The sequence below is a fragment of the Ixodes scapularis genome, unplaced genomic scaffold (assembly GCF_016920785.2).
Source record: "Ixodes scapularis isolate PalLabHiFi unplaced genomic scaffold, ASM1692078v2 PGA_scaffold9__187_contigs__length_104089568, whole genome shotgun sequence".
NCBI classification, from domain to species: Eukaryota; Metazoa; Arthropoda; class Arachnida; order Ixodida; family Ixodidae; genus Ixodes; species Ixodes scapularis.
In genome coordinates, this window is record NW_024609884.1 from 48211333 (window position 1) to 48239261 (window position 27929).

The window sequence follows — 27929 nt, forward strand, 5'->3', positions numbered from 1 at the left end:
TCTCATATGACAATGTTTAAGACAGTCTCAATTTCTATAGTTTACTAACTAAGCAAACTGAATGTGCGGAAGAGCCCCTTCTCATTTTATGCTATAAATACTATCAATGTATAAGTTTTGCCGAACTGTGTGTGTACTCGAGAACCAACAAAAACTATGATCATGTTACGAAAATAAGTAATATTTAAGTGAAAAACGAAATGACTGAGATATGCTTCGTAGAATGGAGGTACAAATATGTCTTCTTTTGAAACGCAATGCTTAATATGACGAAACCATGTATGTTAAAGGAATTTTATTGCATTTATAAAAACACATAAAAAGCTTTTCATTAAAAAAAATTGCAAAAAAATAAAAATACATATTTTCTTAAAATTACATTGACTTTTGTAGTTTCAACTTTTCTTCTCATGTTTAAGTGTTGTTTCTATTATATAAACTACACTTAAATTAACAATATTATAATTTATATAGGCTTAGATACAAGCTTTCATTTGATATGTTTCTTATGCCTTATATAATTGTACATCAAAATCTAGCTCAATTCAAACTTGGCCCATTATTGTCAAAGGTGCAAGATTCAAAAAATCAATCCAAAATGTGTCACTAGTGAAAACTGCAAAAATTGCAAAACCTATTTTTGCCCTTTCTAAGCCCAAAACTAAAGAACAAAAATATTTCCGTAGTTCTAATTTGCAGTTTTGTTCTGGTCACACATTTTCCACCAACATATATTTTTCAGAATTTTTCGAGGACCCATCATTTTTTCTTGCACAATTTGAGATGAAATTGTCCATATATATTGCAAAACTAAGCGAAAACGACATGACACACCAGCACGGCTGTGAGCCCGCTGAAACCGAAACCAACCAAATTGAAGCCACCTTATGGTGCCGTGTGTGTCAGCATTCTCTGTCCACCTGACAGGTAACAACTGAGATGAAAAGGTCTATATCGGAGGAACCAGGGATGGAAACAATAACCAAACTCGTTGGCCGACTGAAATGGAAACAGAGGTGCAAATAATTTCACTACCATTCCCTGCTACAAACTAATGAAAAAGATGCCAAGAAAGATACCTTGGCTGCCTAATGCCACAGTTTGAAAAGAGTAGTCGAAGACTGAAAACACCTATGCATTAAAAAAAAAAAAAAGCAAAAAAAAATTGAAGGACTTTTTGAGCTGTCACTGACAGTGGGACTGATGAAAGAAGAGACGTTGAGGCGTCTGAACTGCTACAAATCCTGTCTTGCATCTTTGTAATAAAAAGAAAATGTAGCATACTTTTGCTTTACCACATGCCACTCTTCGATGCATGGCTTTTTACTCTGACATTCTTCCTCTTGCTCAGGGAAACTTTTTCCAAAACATTGGATCAATCCTGATCTTCTCCATTGTTGGCACAACTATATCAGCTCTTGTCATCGGTGGTGGAGTCTACCTCCTGGGTCTAGTGAGTGGAACAGTGTCTTTTCAGCGTATGGCATTTAGAGCTTTTTTTTTGCTTTTTTTTTTTATTTGCATTCGTCAGCCCTTATTTTTATGTTAAAATTTCAACAGTTTATTATTTATTAAATAAACGGAAATCTCAAATGCACCTTGAATAGATTGGGATGTGGGAATGATCCATCATTATGGCAGCACATCTGCTGCTGGGGGGCTAGGCACTTGCCTCGTAACAAACATTATTTGACATTGAAGTGTGAACAGGGGAGAATGGCCCACCACTTGCACATCTGGTTACTCGAGAGGGGGGACAGTTTGAGTAACCAGTATATTTGTAAAAGTGGATATCGTTGAATTTGAGCACTCCTTAAACAACTTACTTTTTGTGGTATTCGAGGTTTTGCAAATCCTGCTAACCTCGAATAATTGAGAAAAAAAAACAAAAAAAACTGGATTCTAAATTTTTTTTTTTTTGGGACGTGACGACCACTATTGTGAAGTGAAAAGTTTCTCTTTTACAGCTTCATGTTATTACTGCCAGGCACCATAAATTTTTTTATGCCATTAAAAGTGAATTATTGCCGTACTTCTCTTTGCTTATGAATGAAAGAGATATATATGATAGACAAACACAACTTTGCACACTTTTGTAATTTTTCACATTGTTGTAATGACACTAAGATGACCAAAGCATGGAGCTGTTGAAATTCAGCCGTTTACTCGTGAGTGCATAGAAAAATTCCTATGGCGATGAAACTTGACTTTGTGAAAAGGTACGTGTTTAAAAAAAGGTTTGAGGGAATGTCATTTGAAAGGGCAGGAAGTCTGAGAGGGAGCACTCATTGTTGTTTGCAGGCAGATGTGGCCTACAGGCTGGACTTTGCCGAGAGCTTTGCATTTGGTTCACTCATCTCGGCTGTCGACCCGGTAGCAACCCTGGCCATTTTTCATGCCCTGGACATTGACCCCATCCTCAACATGTTGGTTTTTGGAGAGAGCATCCTCAATGATGCTGTGTCCATTGTGCTTGCGACGTGAGTGGTTTTCGCTTTCTCAATTGCCTTGAAGACATGAGGTTACCGGTACTTGCAAAATGACCGTTGCATGCGAGCGTGTGTGTCCATTTATATTCACTGGCCTTCTGTGAGAAACTAATGCCCAGGCCTGTTTTATGCAACTCTTTTTGGTACTTTGTTTCCTATCTCAACCAGGACAATTCTCGAGTCGGGGAGTCCGGAGATGGCTTCCTTGACAACGGGACAATTGGTCTTTCATGGAGTGCAACGGTTCTTCCTTGTCTTCTTTGCGTCGGCAGGAATTGGAGTGGCCTTTGCACTGGCCGCAGCACTGATATCCTTGCATTTGGTACTAGCACTTTAAGGGCATCTAGTTCTGCCCAGCTACGACTTGAGCACAAATTTTAACGGGTGATTTACCGCAAAAATATTGTGTATGTGTTAGCTCTCTGGTTTAGAACACATTATCTGGGACAGCACTGCTATGCATTAAGGCCTGTTCACACACTTGCGTTTGACTACAACCAACTGAGACAAGACCGGTTTTTAAGCCTCTTGTGATGACTTACCGTCGCAAAAGGCTTAAAAACCGATCTTGTCTCAGTCGGTCATACTCAGTTGCAAGTGTGTGAACGTGCTTTGGCAGTATAGAAGTGAACTAAGAAAACCTTTTTTTTAGTATCCCTGGAAATGAGCTTGTATAAGGTTTGTTTGCTTCCTTGACTAAGGGCTTTGACGTGCACCTGCTGAAATATGTGGACCTGCGCAAGAACCCATCACTTGAATTTGGGATGATGCTTGTGTTTGTATATGCCCCATACGGACTTGCAGAGGGCATACATCTTTCTGGTATGTCACTTGACTCTGCTTTGCTTGTAATTTTGTTGCACTTGTGGCTACAATGCAGTCTACATGCCTGCCAGCTTGGGCTTTTTTAACAGTTTGTGGCAAATAAGGATGATGTGTCACGAAAAAAGAATAAGAATAACGTGATATGAATACACAGGAAATTATAGTTTTTTGTGAAATATCTTTATTTGTCCAACAAATGACACAATGGTTAGAGTGCACAAGGCCTTATTTTAGATTATGTGTATCAGTCTTAATCTGTATGGTGTGTGGTAAGTTTAGCATGAGTGATCAGTTTTTGACATTTTTTCTGTCTCTCTCCACCTACCGTATTTACTTGAGTAATAGCCGCACTGTTTATGAAAAAAACCTGAGGGTTTGCTTTTCCGTGAAACACGCGGATTGCCAATCACCGCGATCGACAGCATGATTCCAGCGGTTTACAGGACAGAGATAACGTCTGCGCAAAGATACCATCTGTGAAGATTGCATTTGTATGGAGACTTGTATTCTAGATGTAGTTATTTGCTATGTTATTTATGCGCAACATGATGATTGGCTGTATATGTGCTTTGCGGGAAAGTAGACGCAAGGGCCTTGTTCATAAATAGTGCGGCTGTTACTCGAGTAAATACGGTAATTCCTATGACAAGTGTATATATGTATGTCCCAGGAACGTTCGAGAAGGTTCTTGTCATTGCAGGGAGGTGCTCATGATTAAAGCTGCTTATCAAAAAATAGATCTGTGCTAATTTTCGTGCCCTTTACAATTATTGAAAAAAAGTTTATGTGCTGACTAAATTGTGATTTCTTATGCTAATACTGTGACAGTGTTGAACCATGCAGGTATATTTTCTTAAAATTTTGTATAATATTTTTCAAATATTATGCAATATGTTAGAAGATTGTGGGGGGTAGTTATCTCTGGAAAAAATTGGAAAACCACTGATTCAATGTATTGTGTGACCCCTGCCAGCTTTGGCTTCTACTGTGATCTCTTGGAGTTTCGACCTATTTCATAGTGTGCAATTTATTTTTCTTGAAGCATATATTTCTAGTTCTTCTAGGCTAAAAAAAAATGAATGCTGACAAATCATTAGTTTCTATCTGATGGGATACAGTGGTCATCTCGAGCTTTAGTGCTGGGTATAAATTAAATTCTAGAAAAAAAGATATATGGCAGGCATTTTTGTTTGTAAAAAACCAAAATGCCAAGCCCTGTTTATAGTTGAAGTATCATTGTACATATGACTACTCGTCGAACATCGCAAGTCATGTACAAGACTTTTGGTAATGATGGTACTCGTAGAACAATACAACAATACCGCTTATTTTTATTTTTATTTGGCTTTCTGGCTCAGGAATCATGGCAATCCTCTTCAATGGAGTCGTCATGTCGCACTACACTCACTTCAACCTTTCATCGGTCACCCAGATCACGATGCAGCAAACTCTACGTACCCTCTCCCTGATAGCTGGTGAGCGATGTCATTCCACAAGCTCTGTTCTCTCTTAACCCGTTGTACGGGCTCTTCAGTTTCATATAATGTCAGAATTGTTTTACGCACGCTGTAGCACTATCTGATTTATAAGCCTGCCAAGACAATGTTCTTGAGCTGGTGTTCATAGCCTGACGTATTGCAGTTTGTGTAAGGTTTCTCACGTTGCATTATATTTCAGAAACGTCGGTGTTTGCATACCTTGGGCTGGCTATCTTCAGTTACCGTCTGATCATCAAGCCGTCCCTTATTATCTGGAGCATTGTGAGTCATAAGAACAGTAATCGACTTAAAAGATTAGTTTTTAAGCTTTTAAAAATATGTAAGAAAACTACAAGCCATTCAACGATCTCTGCATATTATCATGGTAAACCTGGTAATTTCATTTGGATCACTCATTTTGTAAAATGAGAAAAAAAATTGAACAAAGATTCATAATTTCTGCCTACATAACTTTGTAAGTCGTCACTTTAAATGTTCCATATCTTAGGAAAGATTTTGAAGTTGAAATGACAGAGAATGAACTCAACATTATCCTCCTTATCTTGCCATCGCTTTGTTACAGGTTTTGTGCTTACTTGGCCGGGCTGCCAACATTTATCCACTCTCCTTTCTGTTGAACTACTTTAGGGAGCACAAAATCACCAAGAAGATGATGTTTATCATGTGGTACAGTGGTAAGAATTTTAATTTTTTATACTATACCAGAGATGGCAGTAATGACATTACTGTAATGGAATTACAATAATTACATTACTTTTTGTGGTGATGAGTAACGTAATGAATTGTGTTTCTGGGCTGGTAATTTAGTAATGTAATGAATTACTTTCAGGCAGTAATTTCAAGAAAGTTACTCATTACTTTTGAAATTACTTTTGTGTCAATTGAAAAAGTTAGTTTGCAAGCTTTAAAAAAAATATTTTGGATGGTCAAATGGTGAAAGAGACATTGGTGCAAATAAATGACGGCCATATGAGCCCAAAGCCTTGTACGAAAAACTTAACAGATGCACAAAGACGGGCAGGAAAGGCGAAGAAGTAAAGCTTACGTGTAAAGACATCGCTGGAAGGTTACAGCTCACAAACCCCAAGCAAGACAGAATCACGGCGTCATGTCATCACAATGATACTATACTTAGGTCATCCTAAGCTGGCAATGCGATGGGAGCAATGAGCTCACCAGACCAATCAAACACCTTTATTTGATCACCTGACCTGTCGCTTTCTCTGCGCGGGTGTATGAACGAGAGTGTGGTTATGTGGCGAAAGATAGACGTGGTGACTGTTCCAAAGAGCACGTAGCGTCCACTGCACTGTCAGCTTAGGGATGAACGGCTTATGGGCTACAAGGCGACGAACACATCCCCTGTGAGGTGAACACATTTTCAAACCTGAGGGGACAGGACAAACAGATCTTTAGCCAGGCACGTAGCCAGGGGGGGGGAGTCCCATGGGGCCTGCCCCCCCCCCCCCGAAATCTTCCATTTTGCTGGGACCTCCTCTCCCCCCTCCCCCTCAAAACAAAATCCTGGCTACGTGCCTGTCTCCAGCCTTCTGCATAAACGACTGTTCAGTGCGATTCACTTTTAAGTGCATTAGGTCAAGCAGGGTTAAACCATAAGCTTCAACCATTGTGAACAACAAGCGACCGGTATAAATAGTTAATCCCAAATACAGTGTAGACCGCATATAACGTATGTCGCGGGAGTCGCGAAAATCTGCGCTATAAGCGGTACCGCGCTATCACCAAAACATCAATTTTCAGGCCAAAATACATGCCATGAGGTAACTTACCTTTGTAAAACAATTTATTTTATATTAGATGAAATATAAAGCTTAGTTCGAGGAAAGTCTTTATTTCACCAGACTAGTACACTTCTCTCTCAAGTGTGTCACACATTTTGAAAGAAATGAGTGACTTTCGCCGGGCGCAGCCTTTTAGCGGCGTCGCGGGTTGCAGACGGACGTTGCGAGCGTTCAGGATTGCTAACCCTAATCACTTTTCTCCGGTGATGAAAACGCGTGAAAATTCACATCCTTTATACGGTACGCACATGAAATGCTCCAAAAAAGGCATGAAATGCGCGCATGAAATGCTCCAAATAAGAAAACCAGGTGATGTTCGAAAACACAAACGTTTAGAAAGCACCACTGTAGTCGAAGTAAACAAGCACAACGACACGGGCGTTTCTGCTGTCTTGAGAGTGCCGCCACGACATCGCCGCACGAGTAGGTGGATCTTCTCTTTTCGTACGTGCTGGGTTATCATAGCGACACACAACGAAAATTCACAGTCATGGATAGTGCTTTTACGCGGAACGATAAACTTCCACTACGCCGTCTACGTCTACGATCACCACCGACGCCATGTTTGCGGATAGAAGAAACCGACCCGTGACCGACATGCAACGCGCGCGAACGGCTGGTTGGGCCACGATATAGAGGAGGTCGTGGGTTGGGCTTGGCAACGCCTTGTGCCGTGAACAACACGTGCGTGCATCCCTCCGTCGCTATGACAACTGAAGCCTCTCTCTTCGCTTCTTCGAAACCTCCTTGCCATCCTTGCCCCCGCGCGTTTGCCGCTTGCGGCTAGCGCCGTTATCTGGTGTCACACAGGGAAGCGTGCTCGCTGCGCCGGTCGGCGTGCTGCTCCAGAAACCGCACTATAAGCGGTATTTCCCTTAGCGCGCCTGCATTTTAAGCGGTATGTAATTACATGGAGTTCTATGGGAGGCAAACCGGTGGTTTAAAAAAGCCGCGTTATACCCGGTTTTGCACTATAAGCGGTTACGTTGTAAGTGGTCTATACTGTACCTTGTCAAGGCCCCAGGACGTTTTGTGCATACCCTTGGACTTGTAAAGTAAAGGTGATTTTGTAGTTGCAAAAAAGACAGGAATCGAGCAAAGCCGATGCAACTCGCCTCACTGCCTTTTCTTGGGAAGTTTATTCGGGAAGAAGCCTGCGAACAGATATCACCACCCATTTGTTGCGAAAATACACATTTTAGGAAGCTCACGCCATCCTTTTCCTCAGCTGGCGATGCTTCTGTCTAGCAAATATCCAGCCCCTTTTGTGACAACGTGCAATAACTTGGGCTCTTGGGGTGTTTGGGAACAATACTCCTTGAGAGCAATGTCTGGGAGTACGTCAACTAGTGCTCTTGGGAGAATAGGATTAGATTGCGTCCGAGGCGGAGGGGAAACGTTTCACGTGACAACTCCTTCTAAGAAGCTCCCATGACCCGACTTAGCATACTGACCCGGACTATAGCTTCTGAAAGATGGAACAATATCACCCTTTAACTAAGGACCTCCACCGTTGAATGAGCAGCAAAACTTGTGAGTTGACTGTCTTTGAGCCACACCTAAAGAAGCTATTCATCATGTTTAACACTTATGTCGTTTGCGCCATCAAAACGACTGTTCAGTGCGATTCACTTTGAGGTGCATAAGGCTGTTGTGGTTTAAACAGGAAGGTCTGAGTTTTGGGACATACCGTTGAATACCGTGCATCCACCCATACCACACTAAGCACCCATACCCGAATTTGTAAGATGTGAGAATATATGCACCGTACATTGATATGTAAAATTGATGATCCCATGCCCCATTTTTTCGCGATTATCTCTAAATTTTGAGTGGGCGCTTGCCCGGCATTTTACGGTATACTGTAAATAAAATTAGCACAAATTACTGCCTCAAGGTATTAAAAAATAATTTCATTACTTTTGGAAAGTAATTGTAATGTAATGTCATTACCTTTAGTCTGTGGTAATTTGTAATGTAATTCAATCAGATTTTGCAGTTTTAGAAAAGTAATTAGTAATGGAATTCATTTACTTTTTAATGACATTTTTACTATTTTTAAGAAAGTAATTAGTAATGTTATTAAATTACTTTTTAAAATAATTTTGCCATCTCTGTACTATACCTATAATTAAAAGCGGTGCAATTTATGCTCCTGGAAAACAACACTCGCCTTGTTTTTGAAGACTTGATGTGTAATCATGCTTTTTTTATTTTTTTTTAACTAAACTTTTAATGGCCTTATTTTCGCAACTACCTCATTTTTGTGAATTTCCCGACTTGGAGAGTATTGCGAAAGATTGGTCCCGCGAATTATCTCTGCACGGCGATGAATAAGCATATCATTCCAAGTTGCGAAATTTTGTACCTGTGAAATGTTCTTGAAACCCAACCTACACAAAATTTGCAAAATATTGAGCCCACAATACTAAAGTTGTTTACAGTAATGGGAATTATATGGACGATTTTTCCAGGTCTTCGAGGTGCAATCGCCTATGCTCTGGCAATGCATCTGGACTTCGACGATGAGAAGCGCCACGTTGTGGTGACAACAACGCTCATCATTGTCCTTTTCACCATACTTGTCATTGGAGGATCGACAATGCCACTCATGAAGGTTCATATCAGTGCCTGCTTTCCGTGGCTACCTGTACACTCCTGTAGCACCCGTACCCTACCGTCACATCAATGGCCCTGCCAATGGTGTCCATTTTGAAAGGTCTTAACTTCGTTGGGGCTCAAGGCTTCGCCGATTTAAATTTTCATACACCTTCAACAAAGATTTGGAACATTTTGTGGCTTTTTAGCTTGTAAAGCATGACAGTTAGATTCAGCACTCTGATCAGCTTAGATGACCAAAAATTCGTAGCTTTTTGCAGAGCCAGCAATAAACAATGTGGGGCCCTAGACAAAGGGGGAAAAAAAAACAACAGCAAAGCTGCTCATTGGGCAAAAGAGTGAGCGTGAACACATCGGCATTTTTCCCATGACATGCGTACAGAGGATTTAGGAACACCAAATTTGACTTCCCAAGTTGCCAGCCCTGCTGCCAAAGTAGGGCCTGGGACCAGCGTTCCAGTCGCCCATGCCTTTTGTAATGGCTTACAAGTTGGCTGTCATGGATTGTAGTGTATGGGTATATTTTTTGCCATTATTTCTCTACTCTAGTTTTTGAAAGCAGACAAGCAGACAACACGCCGGAAAAGGAGACGGACACGTAAGGTCACGCTCAGCAAAACAAAGGAAATGGTAAGCAGCACAATGGCAATATTTTTGTTGAAGTACAATAGCACGTCTTTGTATACATCCCTTATTTTGTTAAATTTGTTTTGTTTTTCTGTATTTTTCAATATACAAACTGTGTTTTCCAGTGGAGGGTGTGTGTGCTTTAGCCAGGGAACATCTGTACATGCAGTAATTATGTTTTGCTATATCAGTCTGTCTGGTTTCTAATCACTGGCGATGGTGACCCATTTGTTGGTTTAATATGCAAACTATAGAAATTCTGAGGCACTTCCTATTTTTATTGTCTGTTTTATGTGTGACCGACCTGGGTATAAGTTAGAATTCCAGGACCTCGGCATATATGCACATCGAACTGATACGGAATTTTAGGTCTTCTAGTACTTTCACATCTTCATCGAATGAGCATGTAGACCCCTGTTTTCAATGTTTTACGGAAAAAGCTCATTCTGAAAATTATACGATTATAATTGGGTGGGGACAACACTCATCTGGTTGCTAGTATGACATGTTTTGCTGTGTCCTATTGAGCTCTGTCTAGTAATTTTATTAGTCTTTGTTTTGATTCCCTTTCTTCTCACCCATAAAAAATTATAGCACTCAGCTTGTTGCTTAACATTAATCCGTTTAATAACTATTAATTGTTTTCCATTTCCTTTGGTACGCTGGCATGAAGATATATGCTAAACAGAAGTTACTAACGACTATGATTTCACAGATAAGCAAGATTGCTTCTTTTTTTTTTTTTTCTGTCGCATGTTGGAATTTATTTGACAGTCAAAGTTGGAAAGCTAATTCTGTCCATGCTTGTGTTACCAGTGGTATACAACAAATGTTGCATTTAGAAGTCCAGCGTTTTTGAGCAAACAATAATTTTGAATGATGGCTGACATTTCACCGTTGTGAAATATTGCAAATTTGCATTTGTAAATTACTTAGGAGACTGAACTGTGCCAAATATAAAAACGGTTTTGCCCTGATGTAGTTATTATGATGCAAATAAGGATCTTTTTTTGATGATGTTCATGATGATGATGTTCATGATTATGATGTTCATGCAAATAAGGTTTTTTTTTGTTTTTTTTTTTATGTTGTAGGGCCAAACAATTGATGCTGAGCATCTCTCTGAGCTCACTGAAGAGGAGTATGAGGTGAACTTTATGAAGAGCAACATCAAGGGATTCATTCTGCTTGACATCAAATACTTGATTCCTTTCTTCACAAGGCGCTTCACCCAAAAGGTACCTCTAACTGGGGGGAAGAAGGGGGGGGGGGGGGGGGGGGGGGGGGGGGGAACGGAACGGTGCAGCAAGATGTGTTTGCTAAGGTTTCAAAGAGTTCTGGAACAGAAGTGAACATGGCAATGTTAGCCGAGTTAACTGCAATATACATGCACGGTATGCAAAAGTTTCAAAGCTTAGTAAATAGATCCTTGCGCTGTGAGTTAATATAAACGATTTCCAGAAATTTGCTCTGCCATTCATTACAGCAGAAAATGTTTTCTGGGTTCATATTAATATTATTTTAATATTAATTTACAATTCCACCCCGTGCAGCTTCTCAGCAGCTACCTTCAGGAGATTGGTGATTTTAAGGTATCATCGTTTATCGAAGCAACGCTTGTTTGCAAGTTTTGTCGTGGGGCAGATTAGTATTGCCAATGGCAGGGGCGCCAATGCCAAATCCAGCTGAAGAAATATTATTTAATACAAGTGCATTCTTTTTAATCTAGCACATGTTTACACCCGGATATTATTTATTTTTATATTTTGAAAAATGGGAAACACTAAGACTAAACCTCGAATTTCGGAGAATCGGGAATCTGACAGAAATGAACTCTGATAAACTCTGCATTTTTGGCAAAAAACGAACTTGGAAAAACACCTGCCAAACTTGACAAAAAAAAAAAGAAAAACTGAAAACACTGAATTTTATTTATGAGGCAGCCGATGGACGTACCCTTCCCACAAAATAATAAGCGTACCCCCCAGTAAAATTGACTTTTTCCACATCTTGATTGCAACTACTGCTCTTTGGTAAGACCATCGATGCCTCGGCATCGCATCGATCGCTTCACCAACCTTCAAACAGCTTGTAGCGAGGCTCGTAACGGCACAGCATCCCAGTGATATTCTCGTAACTTCCCATCGTCAAGTGCTACTTCCGCCATCGCCTTCGTGACTGCTACAACATCGCCAACACAAATATTGAAACTGAAATGTTGCTAGTGACTGCAAATGAAACTCCTCCGAAAAAGGCAGTGCAGAGAACTTTCCCACGTTGCCCGACACTCTCCACTACTTTGTCACGGATCGGATGGAGCTTCTCAACAAGCGCTCCACCAGCTCCAGATCTACAAGCGGCACGCAGAGGGATTGCTCGCATCTCGCAAGGGGCACAGGAACCCGCTCAGCACACGCGCGCACTATTTGCCAGGGAAAGAGGCTATTAATGTCTGGAATTTCAGATTACAACAGGGCAAGTGCCTTCGAAGAGTAGGTTTTAGCTAGGGTGACTAGGCAAGCTCTGAAATAAGGTTGGTATGATCATAAATGGGCATGAACTCCAAATTGGCCTCAAAATGAAACTAAACGAACCAGGAGAACCGGGCACAACAGAAGCGCATACGAGACGGAGAACGAGGTAGAAAGATGAATGGACTATTGTGAAAGCCCAAATTCTTTTCAAGTCTACTTCAAAGTCATGCCCGTCCAGGCAAAAAGCACATCAGACAGAAGCAAAGTCGTGAAAAAGAAGGGGGCGGAGCAAAAGAGAGAGTGTGACAACGGCCGGGCAATCCCACATGTCACATCAGCCACATTGGATGACAGTTTTTGGAAGTAACTGTGAAGGCGAAAGCTACAATTGAGAAATTAATATACATTTTCTTACGGGAGTTGAACAGGACCAGCGTTTGTGAATGTCACGGAAAGAAAATGTATCAGTGAGGTACTACTTAGTGCCAAATTATTTAATATGGACTAAGGCTGTCGTAAAAAATATGCTATGAGAGTCGAGTATTTCGCCGAACACGAGGTGAATCTGGGCATCATCCGGACAAAAAAAATTTCAAGGACACTTAAGCACTTCTTATGAGTTGCGAATGCGAAAGCATGAATGTCGTTCTTCCACTCTCTTGGTTCGTCTGCGGCGTACTGGCGTGGACGATTACGTTTCGCTACTGCCGAGGTTGCAGCCAACGGCCGAGCGCATGTTCTCATGAAGTGGCTGCGTTGCGCTGAGCTCAGCCGTGCTGCCTCTCCGGAGTTTGCCTGGGCTGGCTCTGCGGCCAGCCGCTCCCTCTTACCGGCAGTCAGGATGCGCCGCCATGGAGAGGGATTCTCGGTGTGTGGCGTTCTTTGGAACTACGCCGTGCGGCAGCCAATGGGAGCCTATCTATCAAATCGCTGCTACAGATGACAGGCTTCACTCCTTTGGGTCAGGGGAGTTTAGGTGCCGTCTGGCACGGCTTCAAAAGTTGATAACGCCGGTTCGCTTGGGACAGTTAATGCTTTCGCATTAAAAACGATTAGTTCCATAGCACTCACTGCCAAGGGCCCAATTTGTTGAGCTACATAGTGCTTTAGATAATTTTACTTTTAAAAGTAAGCATACGAGTTCATTTGGAAACTAGCTGAGCATAATCGAAAAAACCACCACTTGTGCTGCAGGTGCAGGCTGGCGGAGTGAAAATATGGATGACAAGCAGTGGAAAAACAGTGCAGGCGCGTCAAAGTTAATTGCATTTTGGGAACCAAGGAAAGCAAAGCGTGCGCCTGAAATCTTTCTTAAAATTGATTGATATGGTGGTTTCTGATGATAGCCAGCATGCTTTGAATTTTTGTTTTATACATTTATTTTTACAAATTAAGAATGTTCTTATACATGACTAACTATACCGTAATTATCCTGAAAGCTATGCACCTCAATGTGTAGTCCCCTGTGCAGTGACTAATTATGGTACCGATTTTATTTCTGGGCGACACATAGATTCCGACGAAACACCAAGGGAAAAATATATTCTGAGATGCTGATGGTGGATATTTTTAGTATAGTTAGAAATGTTCACTGAGCGCATTCTTTTGGTTGATGGGTGAAATGGCTTGCAGGAAGTGCAAGATGGCAAGATACAGATGACAGACCTTACGAACCAGTGGTACCAGGCGATTCGGGCACCCATCCAGGAAACGGATGAGGAAGACGAAGACTCCGAGATTGGTGGCGTTTGATTCCGGCCTGGCGTTCGTGTAGAAGAAGAAAATGAAACTGCTTCAAGGATCAAATTAGCACAGCACAGCACATTGTGTCAGAATGCCTCCACACCCGAGCTGAAAAACTGTGATGTTGCCATTCTTTTGTTCTAATTTTATGTGAGATGTCCACTATTTAAAGTGCAAGTGTGAACACTTGTAGAGTATGCAAAAATTTCTGGAAACAGAAATTCACACTACAAGGGTCAGTTCACTTTTTTTACACCGGAGACCATAGCTGTGGACGAACAAAGACTGGATTGCAAAGCAAGGTTTTGTCAAATAAGCAAATCATCTGGTTGAAAGCACTAATACTGGTAAATGAAAAGGGCCGGTAAAAGGATGATAAAATGGTATGAAAAACTTGCTTCTCGTTTTTTGGGCTGGGTGTATGTTTCTATAGAATGTATAGAATCTCGGTCAATGAAAACGAAAAAAAAAGTGCTCAATGTTTTCATGCAACAGTGGGAAAGCTTCCAAGTTTCTGGAATATCCTTTCAGTGAGATAACACTGTGGTAATTTCCTTTAGTTTACGGATCTGCTAGTAAACTATAAGCATGCTAAAAGTAACTTGAAATATTGGGCTGCATTTTTATAAATGTGTAATGTGTTAATTGTTTTTCTTTTTCATGAAGTACTATTAAGATATGTCTGCAGTTGTCAAGTACAACCATGGGTGAACGTTAAGAGTTCTCGGAGGCATGTTTGTGCACATTACAGCTTATTTTGCTATGCATGATAGCATAAATGTTTTCCAATATTGATGAAAAGTGGAATATTTCGAAAAAGACAGACAAGAGCATGCTTTTTGCATTGCCAAACATTTTATATGGGAGTGTGGGAAGCCAGTGATATAAGTAAATGCTGTAATTTAGTATGGTACAGCAAATTATCTATTTTGCTGCTATTGTTCTATTTATAAGATTTATAATGTGATGAAGCACCAGAAAATCGAGCAATTTTTTGTAGATAGTTGTATAGTTCAGACCTTTGACTCAGTTTTCAGCATTGCACTGTTTTAAAGGCTTGGTTTTTGAGGTGTCATTTTACTCTTGCTGTTACATTTGTTATTTGTTTCTGCCAAGTTATTTTACCGGGAACTAGTTTTGTATGTTTTACATATGTTATACCGAGACAGTGTGCATGAGGGGTGTGCCAATACCAAGCTGTTATGCTATTGATATATTGTTATGTTGAGTGAGAATCGAGTTAATACATGCATTACCAAGTTTTCTTTCCGTGTTGTGAAGTCCCTGTGATTCTGAGAAGAGGGTCTTGCAATCAGTTTCAATATTTTGTCATTTGCAACGGTATGTCTCTTATAATGCATGCTGCTTATCAACCAAACAATCAAGCCCCATGAAAAAGCATAACATCACATTGCTTACCTTATCTTTTTTTATATTTGCAGACTCAGAGCCGTATATGTAGAGAGTTTGGTCAATGGGAGGCGCGGGCAGAGCCAGGGCGTGCAGCAGACTCGGAAAGAGGGCTTGGCATGCTCTCTTGACCAACCAGAAGCCGAAAAGGATCCCCTAGTGGTGGTAGCGAGAAACAGTTCTGATCGAAAGTCTATGTTCGTATATGGTTTTAATAAGTGTGTAAGAGTGAAGTGTAGTAACTCTTTTTGGTTGAAAATAGGGTGCACGTGCTATTTTGATCATGACCATGCAGAAAGATGTAAGAAACGAATGCACCGCTCAACTCTGTTTTGCGCGGACAGAGTGTGACCACTCGGACGGCAGATTCCCGGCCCTCGGCGTTTGGCGTACGGATTATGTCGATCGTTCCGCTAGTCGCACTCATCCACCATCATTTTGGATGAGCGTGATTGAAACATCACGTGTACCATATTTTCAGCCATCGAGAGTTACTCCAATGCAGTTATCAGGTTTGTTTCTCGCGACCACCGCCAGGGTATTATTTCCGGCTTCTGGTTGGTCAGATTCGAATTTCTGAAGACGCCCTGGAACACGCCCAGCCCGCTTTCGGCCAATGGCGCCTCCTCATTTGTCTCCTATACTTCCCAACGAATGGCCAAACTCTCTACATATACGGCTCTGTGCAGACTGATTCCATCCATAACTCCTCAGTGTGAAGTATTGAGATTGTTTTTTTTTTCTTGCATATTATCTTATGTTCCTAAAAATAAGCTTAGCACAGATTAGAAAGTAGCCCGAAAATGATTGCAGGGTCCCTTTAAAAGTAAGACGGAAGTCGTATCTCTAGTCACTTTTGCATTGGAAGGGTATAGAACACTGATCTCAATGACAATTGCTGGATCGCGCTTGCCGCTCCCGCAAGTGAAGCCACCGGACTTCACTCGCTTGGGATACGATTTGCCGTTTTTGCTAGCCTTTGCTGCGGTTTTCCAGCGTGCTGTGGACACGTTTTCTACTCGTTCGTCGTCATTCGCCGAAGAAGTTTTTTGAGACTCTGTGTATTGTTGAGACTTGCCGTTGTGAACACGTGGAAAATTTTACGAAAGTGCAGTGTCGCAGGAAAAAGGCACAACGCGTCGAAAGGAAGGGCTGGCGGCGTGTTCAAAGCGTCCTTGGCACGCCGAAGTGCCATGTCTCTGTGCCTTCGCGCGCTTGGATACCGACCAAGAACCGTCGCCGTGTGAATGTGTTCAGCGAGTGCAATGTGCGTGAAGCCGTATCAAAAGGTACAACTCGTCGAAAACGTGTCGCCGGTGTCGCGGCGTGATCAAAGCTTCCTTGGCACGCCGAGTGATGCATCTTTGTGCCTTCGCACGCTTGGATACCGGTCAAGAATTGACGCCGCGCCAAAGTTCTGAACGTGTGTCGCGCGTAGATGCCTTTAGATCATTTATATATATCGGCCACGGAGTTCTGGATCGTCCAGCTGTTCCGGTGAGTTGCTATCAATAAAAGGGGGAGATCTGTACGTGTTCTTATGTACTATATTAACCACGGCTATGTCCCAAATCTACTCTAATAGATTCCGTGGGAGCACGAATAGGGCAACGTTGTGGAGCCAGGGGGTTTTCGAAAGCAAAAGTACAAGACGGCGAGAATGAAAATCTTTGAAGCGTGGCCGATATGGTGGTGTGCAATCTGTTGACCAATTACAATTAGGCGAGCCGCGCTCAAACGTCAAGTGCAATTAAGTAGGTTGATCATAAGCCAGCACTGATCAGTGATGAGGAGCTGTTGTGCACGGTATTGTGTAAATCGTCTAAGGACGAAAAAAAGACGTACCTTCCCCCCATCTTCCGTCGCTAGTGGACGCTGGATTAAGCTCGTTCCTAAACCGCGAGGGGAAAAGACGCTGATCCAGAGGCACGAACAGCTTCACGCACATTGCACTCGCTAAACACATACACACGGCGTCGGTTCTTGGTCGGTATCCAAGCGTGCGAAGGCACAGAGACACGGCACTTCGGCGTGCCAAGGAAGCTTTGAACACGCCGCCAGCCCTTCCTTTCGACGCGTTGTGCCTTTTTCCTGCGACACTGCACTTTCGTAAAATTTTCCACGTGTTCACAACGGCAAGTCTCAACAATACACAGAGTCTTCAAAAAACTTCTTCGGCGAATGACGACGAACGAGTAGAAAACGTGTCCACAGCACGCTGGAAAACCGCAGCAAAGGCTAGCAAAAACGGCAAATCGTATCCCAAGCGAGTGAAGTCCGGTGGCTTCACTTGCGCTGCAGCGAACAAGCGGGGAAGCGCGATCCAGCAATTGTCATAGAGGAAGGAAGTACAGGATTGTGTGCAAACTACAATATTTTCACATCGAAGAATATTTCTTGCGACATTAAAAAATTTTGTTTTCTGCTACATTGACAGTGTAGGATGCACTGCCATGTTTCTGTTTTTTGCACGGACATGAAACTAGTAGTCAATGTCCAGATATTTGTCAGTTCAAGATATTGTGAGCTTTTGAAAATTGGGGAGCGAGAAAAAAATAACAAAAAAAAATGATCTTGTGTTCTTGATGTGTGAATACCGTATTTTAACAGTGCACTCAAAGAAAAAGTGAAAGTGCTAGCTATGCAGTGCTTGTCCTAGATTCTCCTCTTATTTATTTTTTTTTTTTTGTCTGTGCTGGCTGCTATTTACCAGCCCAGCATTCTACTTTAGTGGATTTTTTAAGTTGCAATCATTGTTAGGACGAGCGCCCGTTTTGCTTTTCGAAGCCGTGTGAAAATGTTTAGCTCCTCGATTGTTTCGCAGACACCCTCAAAACGTAAGATTGTACTTTTTTTTTTACCAGGCACAGTGGGACAACAAGATCCGCTTTTAGCGCGAGCTCGCTGGCTTCCGCGGTGCTTTGTTGCGCGTGCCTGCGTGTTCCCACATTTCTTAGCAAAGGCGGAAAGCTCGAGCTGAAGGCGGAGCTTCTAGTCTCAGCTTAATACTGCTCTGAAAAAAAAAAAAAAAAAATTCAATCCACGAAACAAACTTCCTGCCACTTCTGTTTTCTTTTTTTTTTTTTTTTTAAGAATACGTAGAAGTTTTGCTTCCAGCATGCGCTCGTTGCCTTCCGTCGTGCTTTGTCTGTGCGCGCTCACGAGACCCCAAAGTGTTACCGAAAGAAGAAAGCTCGCGCTGGAGGTGGAGCTTCTACTGCATGAAAAATGCATTTGCAGTGCCCTGTTGCCAGTCTCGCGAAAGCGATAATCGGTTGTTTTTTTTCGTTGCACTTTGTCTGCCGTCTTCAGCATGTTCATTTATAGAACGCCACATCTTCAACCATACCGGTTTTATAGTCCGATTTACACTAACTTATTCTTTAGCAGCTGATGCCTTTAGCGCTTGGAGATGTGAGAGGGGCGATCGTCAATAAAAATGTGTTTATAAACTTGGAGTGTATGTTGTTAGTGCATGTTTCGATCGGAGCTCCGGTTGGGTTCCAATCTGCACCATCCGAAATATCAAAAGGAATAGAAAGAGCTTATTGGAAGCTCTCTTCTATTAGAGCTTTCCTACGTAATTTAGAGATTAACGTTTATTATCTTTTTTTTTTTTCGAAAAAAAGATACGAAGAAAGCATTGGGAATGCTGTAGCAGACGACAGCTCGAGTCCATCGGGGTTCTGAAGAAACGGGGCGTGAAGGCAGCCATAAAGCAGGATGCTTGCTCAGCGGAGCCTAGGGTTGTAACTTCAGACGGTGAGACGGGATCCCGCGTAATCCCACCCCGTCCCCATCTCGTGTTACCCCCTGCCCCGCCTCCCCGGGGGAAGCTGCCCGACGACCCAAGTGAGTCAACTTCGGCGCCGGAGTTGCCCTGACAAGATGGTCCCAGGCAGATTTTGAGGCGTAGTTTGCTTGCTCTTCGGGGGTTAGTCGATTGTTTGCACTTCCTTCAAGTTGGACATAGATAAGAAAAACAAATGCTTTGCTGAATATTAAAGTTATGAAACGCTAACAATTTTAAAGTTTACATATTCAAAACACATTGGAAGAGGCTACATCCACCCGAGGACGTAGCCAATTCGGGAGATTTGGCTCCATCTACGCAAAAGGTCACGTGACTTGTAAGGACGCAATTTCTTTTATATACATATGTTTTCTTATAAGTAAATATAGGATATAAAAATAAAGAGGTTATATTTTATTGTTTTAAAGTTAATGTCACGTGACCTTACAAAATTCTAGACAATTTATCAATTGTTTACTGTTTTCTAACACTGATAGCAAATACCATGCGTCATAAAAATAGTATCAATAGATATCCAGGAGTCACACACACGTGTCGCCGGCGTGCGTGCCATCCGTGCGTGCGGGCTTGTTGCGGCCCAGGGCCTTCGCCCACGTGTGCAGCGCTGCCGAGGCGAGGCGGTGAGGCTTCGTCGGTTGTGTGGTTAGCTCGGTTCGAGGCGTTTTAGTGTGAGCTTATGTGCGTCGAAGGGGACCAGTGCAAGCCCACCGCTCCGTACGTTCGACTTGCACGTATGCTCGCAATCTCATGAAGATTGTGAGAGAAGGGAAAACATGCATTAGTCTCAGTAATAACAAACATACTGAGAGCACTCAATCGAGTTAACTGGGTAAAAGATTCCAGAAACAGCTTATTCCATCACAAATAAAACAGCAGCCGATGCACAGATGGCGCTCACCGATGAACACGAAGCCCTCTTGCGGCAGAACTCGAGCCAGTTCACGATCTCTGTGCCGATCATGCAACGCCTGGATCTCGGCACGACTACGCTGACACTCCAACGAAGATAGCCGGTTCTCCCGCCTCGGAAGGACGAAAAAAAAAAGACGACCTACATCGTCGGATTTCGTTCCAATTGTCAATGTACGCGCTGGAATAAACGCTGGTTTGTGCCAACGTGTAAAATGACAGTATCAAAATCTCGGCAGGGCGTCAGACTTCTTCGAAAGCAAGGCCTCGATCCTAATGCCACTAAACGCGCGCACGTCGACACCCGTACGAAAATGTCAGATACAGGCCGGAATGAAAAATGACGGTTCCGCCTGGATTTGTAATTGGGGCACCAGTTTGTATCCTGCCTAGAACCGCGCAGTTCCAGACGGGATACAAACCGGTACCCTAATTTCAGATCCAGGCGGAACCGGCTGGTTCCAGAGGTTCTGCAGAGCCACTGGTACCGCGCGGTACCAACTGGTGCCCCAATTTCACACCCAGGCGGTGCACCGCCGGAATTCCCGCAGCGCTCACCACTGGACACCACAAAAGTATTTCGCGCGATGCCCTTAGCCGTTACAAGCGATAGATCGTCGCGATTTCAGACCCAGGCGGAACAGCCTGGGTCTGAAATCGTGACGATCTATCGCTTGTAACGGCTAAGGGCATCGCGCGAAATACTTTTGTAGTGTCCAGTGGTGAGCGCAGCGGTATAATTCGGGCGGCACCCATGGTCGTCCAGGCGTCGTCACCAAACACGGTGCACAGAGCGCACACACATCACGCACAAGCACAGTTTCCAGTGTTGAGCGCATCGGGAAGTTCCGGCGGGCAAGCGGTATCAGAGTTGTCCGAGTATGGTCACCAAGCACGCCAGCGCCAAGCGCATCCAGATTCCGAGCCAAAGTGCAAGGGGTCGGGAGCTTCAAACTATAAGAAGATTCAAAGCCGAGGTCAGTGGGCATCCATCTAGGACAACGATGGACGTGTCAGTACCCGTCCGCCCTCAGCGGGAACGTCGCCGCCGTGCGAGCGCCGGCGGACAGTATAGGGTGACCACCTTCCTGCTAGCGAAATGCAAGACACGCTGACCCGGGGGGGGGGGGGGGGGGGAGGGAGGGAGGGAGGGGGGGGGAGGGGGAGGGGGAGCTTGTAAGAGAAGTACGGTATTGTATTTCAACTGTGGCAACTGCAAGAAATAATTTAGTGCGCAGTCGAGCTGGTCGAAGTTTACCACGATGCTTTTTAACCCGAGATTGGGGCAGAAGCAGGAAACATTTTTTTCCCTTCTTGAGGCCCAGTTAAAAAGCAGCATGGAAAAAAAAAATAACTATTCGAGAAAATTTATCAACAGACGCAACGAAATGTGGCTCTGCTAACACATTTAATATCCTGTCTTGTCCCAAAGCATATTATACAGCTGTAAATTGTGTTTCGGCAATTAGGGTCAAATGTTTTTGACTCCCAGTGATATATTTTAAGTTTTAATGCCAGATATGTTAATAAATGTGTCTAAGTTTAGAACATAAAATCGACAGCAGCGGAACTCAATGCATCAAGAGGAAAGAAGGAGTAAATGTTTTACGGCTTCTTGCTTTCTGTAGATTTTTATTTTTACCAACATGCTCCTACAGAAATTTCGAACCTTATGTTGCTCTTGTTGACCGTTATGAGTTGCAGTCGTTTTGCCTTGTGTGGTCGTCTTCACTTGAAAAAAAAAAAAAATATTTCCGCGGAAATTTTTTGGCATTGACACAGCACGATTTAAAAATAATTACAATATTTTTTTTTTTTCAACTTTTGGCAAGCAATTTTTTATTGCAATATGTTGCCACCAAGGGAAGAAAGGCACACCGGTGCATGCGCATCAATTCTCCTGCGAGAACGACGGTCGCTTCCCGCAATGCATGTATAGAAAATGCTGTACCATCGCGATTCACACGATTGCCAGCGACCTGCGCACTTTCCCGTGCCCCGTTGTTCAGCAGCGCCATGAGTTGCGTATAGTGAATTCCACAGGAGTGTGAAATGCGTGACATTTTGAAGATTTTGGAATATCTTGCGGGACGCGGGACACCAGCCCTCACTGCGGGACAGTCCCGCGAGTCGCGGGACGGGTGGTCACCCTAGGACAGTCCAATGAGAGCGGAGGAGAACCGAAACTCTCGGAGCGCTGCCGCCGACTGCAACCAGTGCTGCCAACCTCCGCGGTCGTTTCTTCCCTGTTTTTTTATCGAAAAATTCCCTAGATTTTCAGAAAATGTGTTAATTTTTGTCACTATTGAGATTATCGTTATAGAGTAGCTTAAAGGGGCCCTGCAATCATATTTAAGCGTCTACCTTTTTTGCGGTTTCCACGTTTCTTGGGGTTCGGGCAAGCCAGCGGGCACGCAGAGAGTAACTAAATATCAGTGCGTCATATTTTAACCGGACGACGCGGAAACCTCCTCCACCTACGGGGGCGATCCGCGGTACCGAAAGCGCGCGATATGTGACGTCTTTGGTCCTGGGCTTACTACTGGTCAGTCGCTACAAGCTTCTTTTTAGTCGAAATACAAAATATAAGTGGCTCGAACCGTTTGAATTATTTATGAACGTTTTTGTTCAGTATTTTAGATCAGAAAAGAAACAAGAAACTTTTGTCCAGAGCAGTAAACGAAACTCTAACTACTTTCAATCTATCCGAGTCAAAAGCAGTTCAACTGTACGTAAGGTAGCAGTAGCACCGAGACTACCAAACCGCAACCAGTCTTTCGGTTTAAGTTCCTTTTTTTTTTTTTTTTTTTTTTTGGGGGGGGGGGGGGGGGGGGGGGGTAAGGGAAGGGAGCCGCGAGCCGCACTCGAAAGCGAAATAAAACACCCGGTATCAATGGCATTCGCGTTGGCGGTCTAGTCCGAAATTTTGAGCTTGTCAAAGAGGTCTTGTTGGCCTTGATAAATGCGTTTTTGCTGTCTGGCAATATCCCTACTGACCTAAAAACTGCACTTGCTAAGCCACGTTTCAAGGGAGGCGCGCCACATAAGCACATAAGCAGCCTTCGAGAATAATATATTTGCTTGCGCGCTTTTCGTGCACATAGCAAAAGCATTTGACACTGTCAGTCACAAGATGCTCCCCCGCAAACTGTATCGTTTTGGCTTTCGCGGACCATTTTTATTTATTTATTTATTTATTTATTTATTGCTATCCTTGGAAAAAAAAATGTATATATTGTTTTCAACTCATATTTGTTGGCGGTTTTAAAAGTGCACGCGTAGAAATAAAAGCCGACGTTCCCCAGGGGTCGGTTCTATCACCTTTGCTTTTTAATCTTTATGTGTATCACCCTTCAGCCACAGTATCCAATTGCAGTATTTTGCAATATGCCGACGATACGATAGTCGTCGCACGTCATTTGAAATATGATAGTGCCATACGTCTTTTAGAACACGACGCGATGCAATTAATGAACTGGTTTGATGAAACTTTATTTACGGTCAATAAGTCTAAAACTAAACTGGTATATGTCTCACGTATCCACTAATGAAGGCAGATGTTAAGTTGCCAGTTAAATTAAAGAAAAGGAGCGGCTTGAATTGTGTTTGTTCCCCGGTCCCCACATTTATCGCACGTTTCTGGTAAGCTGCGAACCGCGAGTTGCTTACTTTGCAAGAGCTAAGTGTTATGCCGTTTTCTGAAAGGAAGTCTGTTGCACATACCCTTGGGTACAGTTTATTGAGGTATGGAATTATACTGTTGGGTAATTGCGCAGAACTGTGGCAAACAAAAATTGATCGTATTTTGAAGGGCTTGTCAAGGAGTGTGGAATATCACTGACTTGTCAACTGATGAGAATATGTTCGAGTCTTTGCGAATGCCCAATTCATCTTCACTGTTCGTGGAAACAGTCGTGTTACGCCACTCTTGGAATAACGATTTTAAACGCCCCTTTGTTTCTAACGGGAATCGCCGTCACACACCCCGTTGTGTAACTCGCTACGGTAAAAGAGTTCGCTCTCATTATGTGCCATCTGTCATCAATAAAGTGCCCGATTGTGTCCGAGTGTAATACGAGAAGAAAATGGAGAAAAAAAAATGCTGATGACTTCAAGACTAGCATTTCATGTTCGCTCTGTACTGTTTCGTTTTATAATTTTTTTTTTTTTTCTGAGAAATTTTTGTTTGATTTGCCGGATCCTGTCCCAGAAGCCTCCCTTGGCTTGGACAAACCCGTATTTGTACAATGATATTGAATATATATGGAATATAATTTATTATGTATTATTAATTATATTATCATTATTATTAAAGTGTTTAATGGCGCAAAATGCAACGTAGACCATGCTGCGCCAGGGAGAGGAAGGGGCATATGAAAACACCAGTCCGTTGCGACTAAAGAAGGTAGGGCGAGGAAACGGAAGGCCGGGGAGGATGAAGCAGGCGGAAGGTTGGAGAGGAGAAGGTTCCACCCTCTCCTCTCCAGCGTTCTGTCCGATTCCTCCTCCCCCAGTCTTCCTTTCCCTCGCCCTACCTTCTTGAAAGGTCGGCCGTCACAGGCAGTCTAGGCAGGCATCCGAAATGCTGGGGTTTTGGCAGAAAGGAGATGGAAACTGAGGGTCGCCCGAGGCTCAGCGGAAGGGTGCGAGAATAACTATATGTTCTCCGCTTGGGTAAAACGACAATGAACGCCTTTGCAGGGGCGGCCGTCTGCGTCGACGGCATTTTTTGTAGCGCCGCAGCGGGAGCGTCTGCTGTGATAATATCGTCCAACAGTCTTGGAGCCAGGTCTGGTGTCTGGTGGCGATTTAGGCGGGCCATCATACGTGAGGGCAAAAATAATGCTACTATACATCTATAATAGGAGGCAACAGTTTCTGGCAGTATACAGAAGAAAAAGGCAACAGACTGCTGCAATGAAACACAATAAAAGGTGACAGAGAATTTACAGATCGGCAAAAGCGCTCCGACCCGTCTGGGCAGATAAGCTTATCTGCAGGGGGAGCACCAGCGTACCTAAGAGTCGCGCGTTACACGTGTCACCACCCGCGCGCCTGCCATCGGTGGACTTGGAGTCAGAAAAAAATCCATGTAAACAATACACACAAGAAAAAAAATCCTCCCTTTCCACCCCGCGTTGGCCTTTTTAGGTGACCACGAAAATGCAGCACATCGGTTTTGTTATCAATAGGATAGGATGTATTGCAGCGTTCGTTCTGCTAAAGTGGAAATAGTGGAGTGCTCTGTGGGGAGGAGCTTATCGAACTATTCTTAACCTGCAACAGGCTATTCGCAACTCCAACGCCTCTAGGTGGCGGGGCGGTAGTCGCAAGATGACGGAAGAGACGGGAACAGGATTTCCCGTGCGCGTGCTCGCTGACGCTGGTCAGTGCGCTAAGAATAATTTATTTGGCTACAAATATACGAAGCGGTCAGGGTGGGAGCATATCATGGTGACGGAGCTGTCGACGTGCTTGAAGAGAATGAACATGTCGTTCATTCTCTTCACGCAAACCATGCGGTAACAAACCATGCGGAAACAGCAGCACCAAGGCCGACAATCCCTGCATCCGTCGCCCTCTCAGTCCCTCTGGTTCTTCGTTCGTCTGCGAGAGGGCGAGCGCCGGATGGAGTTGCCAGGGGGTTGCGAATAATCGCCACAACGTCCGCATTCCGATTTGGGATTATGTATCGGTGTTGCTTGCATACGACACCGCAATGTGCCGTATAACATGCATGAATCAGGCTCGAGGGGCTGTGTCGGCGCACGATCAGGAAGGACTTTCGCCAATGGATTATTTCCCGCCTGTAAGCAACACGACAAACGTGCCGACGGAACGTGTCCTAATGCTTCTCGGTTCAGCTCGCTCAAACACCAGAACAAGCAACTGGTACGGAAGTTTCGATTGTTAGAATAGCGTGGAACATTTGTTGCAATCGCCTACATTGCCTTCCCAAAACAAACAAACAAGCGCGCGCGCACACACGCGCACACACGCACGCACGCACGCACGCACGCACGCACGCACGCACGCACGCGCACACACACAAAACAAAAAAACAAAAAAAAAACGCTGCGTCGTGCCAGGGATTCGTTAAAGAAATGCTGAACCGAAATATGGAATTCGCAAAATAAGGCCGCGGAAGCGCTAAACGGGACGCTATGAATTTGAGAACATCACTCATACATCATCTAAAACCGATGGCAGTACTTTTTGGAAAAGGGGCGCGATCAAGCGAGCAGTGTGACCTCACGCTTCTCTTCGAACAGTTGAGAACGAGGGGAAGCGGCCTCGCTTCTCTTCTCCTTGATTCGGTTCACCAGCTCGAAGGGACGAAGCCAAGATGAGAGGGAACGACAATCGAGAAGTCGCATGTCTCGCCGGCCTCGTCGGCACTGTTTCAGGCGCACACTTCTTTTCCAAAAATACGGCCATCCGTTACACGAGTGACATTTTTGGGGTTTTGTAGCGTCCCGCCTAGCGCTCCAGCTTTGTTTTGTGAGCTCCAAATTTTTGCTCCGCATCCCTTTAAAAGGCGGAACCCGCCGAACAAGACTGCGCACTACGTACTACTACTGCATTCCAGTCGACGGGCACGCAACGAGTGCAGCGATTTTGTCAAGAACGGAGAGGAGAATGCTACTTCGCACTGGCCATGACTGTCCTGAAAGTTACGCGCGCTGATCGGGAATGGTTAATTATGATGGCTCAGAACCTTTACTGTACTCGGGGTCGGGGACAAAAACATTCTCTGGCAGTGTAGTCCAAGACCCCCCCCGTTATGGATGTCCATATTTTCAGGGAGTCTATAAGAATTAGGAAACGTTTTTTGGAATGCAACAGTCCTCGGAAAACTTTTTTTTCCACGCGCACGTTGTGTGCGCACGTACGTCACCATCTCTCACTTTCTGTCTCACGCACGCACGCACGCAGGCACGCGCAAGGACAACAGCCCTATGCAGCACTGTGCCTTCACGTCGAGAACCTACAAGCGGAGCGATAGACCTTTCGCTAAATGCCCAAGACCCAAGGAGAATGCTGGGAATGTAGGTACACGCGCTGCACGCGCTCGCCCTACCTATAGGAAGTATTCGCTGGCGGCCATAGCTGTGTGCGCGACTGCTGAGCGCGTGCTGATGGCTAGCTTCCACGGTTCTTTTGCAACGTGCATTCCACACCGTCAAAATGGCCGGCCTTTGCAGCCTATTAATGGGGGCTCGTTCTGAGCATGCGCTCTAGACAGCACCCACAAATATGGCGTCCAGTGAATACTCCTTATATAACAAATTCGAAGTAACGAAATAAGGCGTTGACGAACTCACGTTCAAAGTGCTATTTGTTTGAGATTTTTCCTTCTGAACAATTACCGCTGCAGACACTGCAGAACGTGTAGCGCGTGCTACGCTCGCGGAAGGCTCTTTTGTGCTATGGTAATAGACCTATTGCTGTATTGCCCAAGCATCAAGGAGAATGCAGGGATTGGTGTTCCACGCGCCGCACGTGCTGGCCTCAGCAGTAGTAAAGTTTCTAAAGCAAAAATCGAAAACAAATTGTATCTTGCACGCACGTTCGTCGACGCTTTATTTGGGTTATTTACTTCGAATCTTTTATACGGGGAAGGCGTGCGCGTGTGGAACACTAATCCCTGCATTCTCCTTGATGCTTGGGTAATATAGCAAATGGTCTATTTAGCAAAATTGAAGGTCCTTTAGAAT

At 43.8% G+C, this 27929-nt stretch overlaps 1 protein-coding gene across 1 annotated transcript in view; it reads left to right on the forward strand.

Moving 5' to 3' along the window:
* Window positions 1–15517, forward strand: part of LOC8029339 (sodium/hydrogen exchanger 8) — a 29616-nt gene extending 14099 nt beyond the window's left edge. Inside the window, exons 6-16 of the mRNA XM_029978527.4 lie at window positions 1352–1453; window positions 2302–2480; window positions 2658–2796; window positions 3206–3311; window positions 4673–4789; window positions 4992–5074; window positions 5376–5487; window positions 9090–9232; window positions 9784–9864; window positions 10956–11099; window positions 13968–15517. Coding sequence (XP_029834387.1) covers window positions 1352–1453; window positions 2302–2480; window positions 2658–2796; window positions 3206–3311; window positions 4673–4789; window positions 4992–5074; window positions 5376–5487; window positions 9090–9232; window positions 9784–9864; window positions 10956–11099; window positions 13968–14087 — 1326 coding nt within the window. The 3' untranslated portion in view covers window positions 14088–15517. The remainder of the gene's footprint in view (window positions 1–1351; window positions 1454–2301; window positions 2481–2657; window positions 2797–3205; window positions 3312–4672; window positions 4790–4991; window positions 5075–5375; window positions 5488–9089; window positions 9233–9783; window positions 9865–10955; window positions 11100–13967) is intronic.
* Window positions 15518–27929: the final 12412 nt, after the last annotated feature.